Source organism: Hylobates moloch, unplaced genomic scaffold, assembly GCF_009828535.3.
Source record: "Hylobates moloch isolate HMO894 unplaced genomic scaffold, HMol_V3 SCAFFOLD_2, whole genome shotgun sequence".
Taxonomy (NCBI): Eukaryota; Metazoa; Chordata; class Mammalia; order Primates; family Hylobatidae; genus Hylobates; species Hylobates moloch.
Window position 1 is genome coordinate 96859641 of NW_026652277.1, and position 9968 is coordinate 96869608.

Here is a 9968-nt window from a genome sequence, read left to right on the forward strand (position 1 = left end):
GATTTGTGCCTTCCTTTTCTTAAGGTCTTTGCTCAAATTAAAATTGCATCCTGTCCCTAATTCTACCTTGCCAGCTTTATTTACCTCATAGTACTTATCATTGCGTAATATACAGTATAATTGAACTCATTTATTGTTTTTCTTTTCTGTCTCTATGCACCAATAACATATAATCTTCATAGAGGTAAGAATTTCTGTCTTCGGTCACTGTGAGATACACAGTGGTTTAATAATCATTTGGCACAAGAAGCACTCAATAAATATTTATTGAAATGAATGATCTTTACCTTTTAGTGTCTTTCCTCAGAAAATTAACAACTCAGTTACCTACTGTGGTCACCTTTTCTCCTAAAATAAGCTTAAGCTTATGCTGACTAAAATACATTGAATTAAATTCAATTAAAACTAGTTAAGGTTTATCTGCTTGGGAAAAGTGGCATCCTCATCTCAAAGTATCTGAATTTTTGAGGAGGTAACATATTTGCATGATTATCTGTATATTTCTACGAGTTACTGTGTTTCCCAAGTCTGTTCTGTTTAAAAAGTTGAAATTCAACTCACCATGCTTTGCCTTTTGATTCTTACCTGAACCCAGTCATCAAAACAGCATTGCCTTTGACCTTTATCTAGCAAAAACATAGTATTTTTTTTGTCTAGTAGACAATTTTTTTTGTCTAGTAGACTTTACTAAGCCTTTTATGAGCAGAATAAATCACAGAATTGCTAATAGCATATTGAACATTTAACATTTTTGTTTTTAAAAGCACCTTTTACACATTTCACCACCACAGGTTCCAGATCGCTGACTTATCATCTCATCTGCTCCTGGCGTCTCTTTTGCTACTTCTCTCCAGTCTTCTCAAACCCCCATTTATGGTTATATATTAAGCAAAGTACTTTAGTCATCTTTTTTACTTTTTTATTCTTATACAATTCGAAATCTAATGGTTATTTCTTAGTTAAGTGATTTATTGATATTTACTTTTAAACAAAGTCACTTGTTGCACCAGGAGAAAATTTGATTGGTGTCTATTCATGCTGGTATAATATTTTTATATTTATTTGCTGCATAGTCATGTAATACAAACTCAATGTAGGCTGTTTTGCTCTTTTCAATTGTGCTTCCACTTAAAATATATATACACGCACATGCTTTGCTGAAACCACCATGAGGCAGCTGTTGTGGACAGATGGCCTGTGTTGACTACAGTATAATAAACTATATTAAATGCAATTAACACATTTTCTTACATCTAACAGGAAGTAGTTGAGTGTCATCTATTTCAGCCCAAAGTACCTTTTGGGTGTACACATGCATTCATAAATCCTCAGATGCCATGCGTTTTTTAAGTGAGCACTTCTGTCAGCATTTATAAAAATGTCTAAGCTTCTTGATTATAATTACTGCTAGTTATAAAATAAAAACAACACCAGAAAAAAAATCCATACTGACCATGTTGAATTAGGATACTGGTTTAAGAGTATTTTTGCTTTTATAGTTATTTGGATTTTTCTTAAATAGCCCTTAAGTAAAGAAGCAACCACATTTAACTCATCTCAATTAAAACAACAAAAAGAAAATAATATTTTGTTTTTTTAAAATTTTATATTGAAAGAAAAAGTGTATGTATTTACTGTGTACAAGGGCATGTTTTGAAGTATACTCTATATACATTGTAGACTGACTAAATCTGGCTAACATAGACACTGCCTCACAGAGTTCTTATTTTGTGGTAAGAATACTTTGTATACATTCTCAGGGTTTTTCAAGAATGCAATACATTATTAACTATAGTCACCATGTTGTTCAACAGATCTCTTCAACTTTTGTCTCTTGTCTAATTGAAATTTTGTAACTTATTCTTTCCAAAAAAATCTGTGTAAATAAGAGCAAGTAAAATTTACCAAAAAAATGATAAATACATGTAAATCCTAGTGTGATAAAACCACTTTCTATATGCTTAGAAACAATTTATGAGTTATCTCATTGAATATTATTTTAAAGGGATGTGCTTTTAGAACTTTATTATTTTTAGTCATGATGTCAGACAGTTATTTGATTATGTATTGCAGCTTATTTCAAATTTTAAAATCCAAATGAATACAATAATAGCAGGTAATAATTAAGTATTTGCAGTATTATAAAATAACTCTAAGCATATTGCCAACATAACTATGATCAATTTTCCTATATTCTTGGTGGATAAATCTGAAAGACAAAGAGAAAGTTTACAGTTGAAGTATTAGATTCATAGTTTGATACTTCCTAATCTGAATCTAAATCATCAACTGTTAACACCATGCTACACAGCTTGCCAAAATTAGCTCCAAATAACTATCAGGAAGTGAAAGGAAAGATTAAAGATAATCATTTAAGTGTTACTAAAGTATTTCTTAACTACATTAATTGTAACTTTGTTACTTGGTATAAAAGTGGACATTTTTCTTAGTAACCCAAATAAAGATTAAAATGATGCTTATAGTATTACCTAACATGAAAAGCAAACAAAATCTATGAATATTGAACCTAAAAGGTCCAGTTTGAAGATCAATGTGCACTATCACTATATGTAATCCATGTCTTATGTAGCATTTAGAGAGAAATAGTACCAATTTAACAGATTTGTAGAAATATAATCTTTCGGAAGAGCTGCCATTATTTTTTGCTTTTTAATATGTTTTCTATTAAATATGTAATCCATAGCTTTGTTATAAATTTAGAAATAACATCAACTTTAAACATCTACCTATAACATCATATGATGGAAGAGGACTAAAAAACTATGAATTATAACACACAAAAAGCAAGTTTTACAGTCTGGAATGCAACACAGTTTTAAAAGGGTGAAACTTTAATAGAAATATCCAAAATATTTATATCTATCTGCTATTTTCACTGTTGCAGTTGCACTTATAAAATACCAATGGGAAGATATTTTGGATTATAAAAGTCTACTTCTTAATGTGAAGATATGGAATATGGGCTATGAAACCAATCAACAAACATCAAGTTTATTGAGCACTTAATACTACCATCGTTAGTGTTACTTTTTTGGAATTTAAAGGGCCCATAAGGAAAATCATTCTAATTTCACATCAGAAGGCTGAAACTCAGTTAATGAATTCTCTGCATTGTGATAACAATAGGGGATCTAGAAAAAAGTAATCTGCATGATTCTAACCTTGAAGGTCTCATAGAATCTGGAAAGGACTGATGCACATAAAAAATTAGCAAAAATGTGAGAATGTATGCAGAAAGAAAATGGTCAGTTACAAATTACAATTTCTACAATTTGCAAGGAAAAGTCCTTGGAAAAAGGCCTCTATGGACAATGTTCATGCTGATGTTTGTGTCCTTCTCCTTTTATTGCCTGTGGTAGGAAATGTTTCTTTCTCCAGCTTATCTCTTAAAATCATACTGACTCAAGTCAACCATTTCAACTTCTGCAGTGTTATTCAAAACAGCACTTTAAATTATATAATCTTTAATTTCCTAATACTACTTGTAGTACATTTTATATAATATGGTGATTTCTGGGTTTTTGTTTATGTTACTATATCCCTACAATATCCCCCAATCCATTTCATAAGTATTAAGCATACAAGGGCGTATAAGTATTGCTCTCACCTTTGCCCATTTCTCTCTCTGGGCTTAAAATGCTGGTCTATATATCTGTTAAAAATCCAACCTCTCTTAAAGGATTAACTCCACAGGGACTTCCCTATTTATTTCCTTAGAAGTAATAATGTCTCAGGATACTTAGGCTGTTGCTTCACTAGCCAGAAACCTCTGTGGCTGGTGGCACCTCTGCCTGAGTTTTGCTCACACCCACTGGACTCATTTCACCCACTCAGCATGGCAGGCTCTCACTACCAGCCTGGATCCCATGCCTGCCAGGGGTGAGCCAGGTGCAGAGTGGCAAAAGGTGTGTGACCAAGCAAGCGTGGGGTTTGCCAGTTCGCAGACCCAGGCACACTGGCTGTTGCAGTAGGGCAGACAGCTCTAGGCACCAGCTGCATGTGAGGCTGTGGCTGGACCAGAAATACCACAAGTGGATTCCACTACAGGTACCAGTGTCTGGACCAGGGGAATGTGGTTGTACCACAAAACTCTGAGATACCAATAATTTCAGAGCCCTAAAGAGGGTGTTATAGAATGTCACATCCCTGGCTTGAGGAGCCCTGAGGTCTGGGCTCCCAGAAGGTCTACAGCTCTTCTCTCCTTCTCATTGCTCACATCACAGCTAGCAGGGGTGCATGTTTTGGTGGCAGGGGTGGGGGCAGGGAACATGTGTTCAGCCCATTTGTGTTACAGCTCTTTCAGTCCTGCTGCCCCACTCCAGTCCATTTCTCCTGGACTGGCCTGGCCCTGCCGCTGCTTCCTGTCACATGAGGTGGCTGCCCAGTGCCAGCAGAGGGTGGCAGGGCTATAGTGTTATAGCCCTTTCAGCTTCTGCCTTCAGCACAATGATCTGGCCAGTGAAGTGTTACAGTCTGTTTAGCTCCTGCCATTTGGCAGTTCCCGAGTTCTTGTCCCACATCCAGGAAGAATGAAGTGACATGGACAACTAGAGTGTGAGCAAAGTGAAGAAGACCTTTATTGGGTGACGGAACAGCTCTCAGCAGAGAGGAGACTCAAAGTGGGTAGTGCCTATCAGCAGGGAGGTAGTATTGAGGAGTGTCTGAGTCTGGCTGAGTCTGGGGGACTTATGGGCTCAGAATGGAGGAAATGCATGCTGATTGGTCCATGGTTGATCATGGGCAGTCCTGAAAAAAGCACCAGTTGATTAGCCAAAAGGCATCATGGAAGTTCTCACTCCAAGTCTCAGACTTCACATGAAACTTGCAGCCCAGCCCCCAGGCTTCAGGCCGTCAATGGCTTGAACGGGAGGTTTCATGGGGGACTTACTCCTTCCCACCTAGAAACCTGTCTGCCTCCCACCACCATCAACATACCATCCACAGCGCCCAGACTATCCACACTGAATGGCACCTGCAGGCCCATGCTAAGCTGCCCTCTGCCTCCCAGCCTCCCTCCCATTCTCATCTGCACAAAATATTTTAGTCTTAGCAACAGTTTCCAGCAAGGGTGGCAAGGCAGTGCAAGATTGTTGTTTCAGCACTACTGTGACTGCATGCACACCCAGCCGGGTCACAACAGCACTCAGGCTCAGCTATCAGGACACATTCACAACTTTGCTCCACTGCAGAGTGGGTGCCAGCAGTGCAGAGAGGCCAGAGATTGGGTACAGACACTTTTTTTTTTTTTTTGAGACAGAGTCTCACTCTGTTGCCCAGGCTGGGGTGCAGCACCACAATCTCTGCTCACTGCAAGCTCCACCTCCCGGATCCAAGTAATTCTTCTGCCTCAGCCTCCCAAGTAGCTGGAACTAAAGGCATGCACCACTATGCCTGGCTAATTTTTGTATTTTTAGTAGAAAGGTGGTTTCACCATATTGGCCAGGCTGGTCTCGAACTCCTGACCTCATGCGCCCACCTTGGCCTCCCAAAGTGCTGGGATTACAGATTTGAGCCATCGCACCCGACCGGGAGCAGGCACTTCTAAGCCTGCAGTGTCAGGGGGTTTCCTGCACCCCCAAAAGCACAGGGATGCCCAGGTCTGGAGCTGCAGCTGGGCAGCTGCAGCTGGGCCAGAGAGTACAGGCTCCCACCCCTCTAACTCAGTAGGGTGTGGGGCTCCTACTGGGATCACCTGTTCCTGCCCCCTGCCAACTCCAGATTACACAGCCCCAGCTGAGCCTCCCCTGATGCAGCCGGCATCCTCGCAGTGGCCACTCCAAATGGTCCACCATCACAGCCATCAGTAACTACCAGTTTCCTTCATGGAAAACACTGAATATGTAACCCTCACACTATACTTATAAAATGCTATTTTAAAATATATAGGTGTTTCAGCCACCTGAGTAGCTGGGATTAAAGGTCTATACCACCATTCTCAGCTAATTTTTGTAGTTTCACTAGAGACCCTGTTTCAACATATTGGCCAAATTCCTGATCTCCAGTGATCCTCCCACCTCAGCCTCCAAAGTGCTGGGATTATAAGCATGAACTACTGCACATGGCCTAGAATCATTTAGAAAGGTTAAAAAAAAGAAGAAAGTTAATGAGAAAATTTAAATAAATTATAGTTTATCAGCACAATGCCATGTTATGTCTATTATATTAAATATATTCCAAATGATTTCTTAAATTTAAAAATAAAATGTATAATTTTATTTTTATTAAAATAGCACATGCTACTTATGTGTATATATAATGCTGTGTTTCATGCATTAAAAATATTTGGGAAAATACAGATAGCTATCTATGTGAATCATAGCCAACAGAGACCACTAGACAGAAATGAAAATCTATCCAACACATGGCTATAGAGAATTTAAATGACTAAATTAAACACTAGCATAATTTTCAGTCTTAAAAGTAATTTGACTCTTTTCATACCTAATTAAACATGGGAAAGAAAGTAGATGTGTGTGTAATATGTAATTGAAGTTCTAGAGTTCATTCATTACCTTTGGTATCTCAATAAATACAGTTTATTTTAATATTTAAAAAAATCAATTCAAGAAAAGAATATTCAGATAAAATGGTTGTGTGTAATTTTAATTCATTTTTTATGCAATTAATGCATAAAACAGGATGCTTGAATTAAAATAAGAAACACAGGTAAAATTCTTAATTTTAAGATCTTATTTTTAAACATCACTAGAGAAGTATTTCCCTATTAGTTAATATTATAAGAACTTCCTGTTAAATTTTCTCATATCACAATTATGAGAAAGAGCATGATCACTTGGCCATATTTTGTATCAAGTAATTATACCTAATTAGGAATTTTTGTTTGCACTGATAATACACAACAATGGTGACCCCATATACTACAATCATGATAGCAGGACCAACGTTCAACTCCATCACAATTATAGGATAAGTGCTCAATAAGCAGTTACTAAGTGAATGAAGATGATTTTAGTACTATTTTGTTACATCATACTCAGGCAAAATTTCTCCTTTTAACTTATTATTGTATTTAAAGTAATATTCTGTGATATATGTGATGCTAAGTATTTATTTAAATGTTTTTTATTAGATCCTATACAAAGTTTTCTTTCTGCCTTCTAAGCACTCTGAAAAAATACCTAGAATCCAAAACCATTAGCATAAAAATATTCTCATTTGCACACATAAATTTCAGGTTTCAAACTGACAATTAGGATAATCGAAAACTATACAAGATTTTTACCCATGAGAAATAAAAGTAACAGATCCACATCAGCTTCATTTTGTTCTTTAGAGCTTTCATAATCCACTGACTCAGGCTTGCTAAAGATTTGACTAGTCTCATTACTGAAAGGGCAAACTGCAAGAGACTGAGAAAAAGTAGGACTGGAAGAAGACAGGCAATTAAATATAATAGTCCTTGAAAACTAGTTATTGGAGAAATTAAAATCGAAAACTGATGAAGCAGGGAATATCTCACAAATGTACTTACTCCAACTTACCTTCTGTAAGGATATTCCTTGAATGTTGTAAGAAGAAACATTACTTTGAGAATTAGTTCCTCATTCCCACTCATTCCATAGCATCGCTAAGACAGCATAATGATGCTATAGAATGAGCATCACTTTTAGGCTCCAATTGGAAGGAAAAAAACTAACCATCTTAACTTGTGAAAAGGCCAGAAAGTGAAAATACAAGAAATAAGTTCAGGTGTATTATTATCAAGAAGAAAAAACTATTAGAAATTATGATGTACCTACCTGACAGTAGGCCGCTGATCGGCCGCGGGTCTTGTCGACCGCTAGGCCACCAGGTTCATGTGGAGGCTCCCAGGCGCCCGCGCCGCGCTTCGGGTGAGCCGGACGGCGGTGGAGAAGCTGAGCCGGGCTGAAGCGGAGAGCCAGACAGCGGCGGGAGCGATGGAGCGCGCTGTAGTGCGCTGGGTACCCTCGGAACCCAAGCTGAGCCTGTCATTCGCTTTGGCTGATGGTAGCCACAAGAACATGCAGCGCGACCAGATCGAGCTGCTGGGTCGAGTCCTCAGCCGCATCGCCACCAATGCCCTCAAGGGTCACGCTAAGGCGGCCGCCGCCAAGAAGAGCAGGAAGAGCCGGCCGAATGCGAGCGGCGGAGCGGCCTGTTCAGGGCCGGGACCCGAGCCGGCGGTGGCCTGCGAGCCCGTGGTGAAGCCGTACTACCGGGAAGAGGCAGTGGCTGAGGACGTGCTCAACGTGGATGCCTGGCAAGACGGCGCGGTGATGTTAAGTACAAGGTGAAGCGCAACCCGCCCGCCTTCACCGAACTGCAGTTGCCGCGCTACAGCATGGCCGGGTTCCCTGTGTGCCCCAAACTCAGCCTCGAATTTGGGGATCCCGCCAGCTCCCTTTTCCGCTGGTATAAGGAAGCCAAGCCCGGAGCCGCGGAGCCCGAGGTCGGTGTCCCCTCGTCATTGTCTCCCTCCTCACCTTCTTCTTCTTGGATTGAGACTGATGTGGAGGAGCGCGTCTACACCCCGTCCAATGCGGACATCGGGCTAAGGCTCAAGCTTCATTGCACCCCAGGCGATGGGCAGCGCTTTGGGCCCAGCTGGGAGTTGGAAAGTGTATGTGTGGTAGAGGCTGGGCCTGGCACCTGCACTTTTGACCACCGGCATCTCTACACGAAGAAGGTGACGGAGGACGCTCTCATCCGCACTGTCTCTCACAACATCCTGGCAGACACGTACGCGCAGACTGAGTTCTCGCGAACGGTTCTGTACCCATACTGCGCCCCCTACGCCCTGGAGCTCGACTACCGCCAGAACCTTATCCAGAAGGAACTCACCGGCTACAACGCCGATGTCATCTGTTTGCAGGAGGTCGACCGCGCAGTGTTTTCTGACAGCCTGGTACCCGCCTTAGAGGCCTTCGGCCTCGAGGGGGTGTTTCGAATCAAGCAGCACGAAGGCCTGGCCACTTTCTACCGAAAGTCTAAGTTCAGCCTTCTTAGCCAGCATGACATTTCATTCTACGAAGCCCTCGAGTCCGACCCACTTCACAAAGAACTGCTGGAGAAACTAGTTTTGTACCCATCAGCGCAGGAGAAGGTGCTCCAGAGATCTTCTGTTCTTCAGGTTTCAGTTCTTCAGTCTACAAAGGACTCTTCTAAAAGAATATGTGTTGCTAATACCCATCTTTACTGGCATCCTAAAGGTGGGTATATTCGCCTCATTCAAATGGCAGTAGCCTTGGCTCACATTAGACATGTTTCATGTGATCTGTATCCTGGCATACCAGTTATATTTTGTGGGGACTTTAATAGTACACCATCAACAGGAATGTATCATTTTGTCATCAATGGCAGCATTCCAGAGGATCATGAAGACTGGGCTTCCAATGGGGAGGAGGAAAGATGCAACATGTCTCTTACGCATTTCTTCAATCTGAAAAGTGCTTGTGGTGAACCTGCTTACACAAATTATGTTGGTGGCTTTCATGGATGTCTAGATTACATTTTCATTGACTTAAACGCTTTAGAGGTTGAACAGGTGATTCCATTACCTAGTCACGAAGAAGTTACCACCCACCAGACCTTACCTAGTGTTTCCCATCCCTCTGATCACATAGCACTTGTATGTGATTTAAAATGGAAATAGATGTGTGTTTAATGGAATTGAAGTCTGAAAAGGAAGTAGTTGTTTTAGCAGAAAATTTAATATGAATCAAAGCTTATATGTAACCTTCAAAGAGGAATGGTAAAATGTTCAACCCTCATAGTTATGTTACCGGTCTTCGTTATGAAACTGTTGATAATGTTTGCATCATACATTTTCTCTTTCCTTGTTTTCCTCTACAATTGGAGGAGAAACAAATATATTTATTACTAGCAAAATAGAAAATTGAATTATTTTTCTCCAACTTGAGACTCTCAGAAAAGGAAGATTGAATTATCGTGTTTTTTGTTTGTTT

At 40.0% G+C, this 9968-nt stretch overlaps 1 protein-coding gene across 1 annotated transcript; it reads left to right on the plus strand.

Moving 5' to 3' along the window:
• Positions 1 to 7838: 7838 nt before the first annotated feature.
• Positions 7839 to 9764, plus strand: LOC116475497 (2',5'-phosphodiesterase 12-like). Its single transcript, XM_032754391.2, is given in 2 exon segments — positions 7839 to 8271; positions 8274 to 9764. Coding segments are annotated over 2 exon segments (1815 nt in total). The 3' UTR covers positions 9656 to 9764.
• Positions 9765 to 9968: the final 204 nt, after the last annotated feature.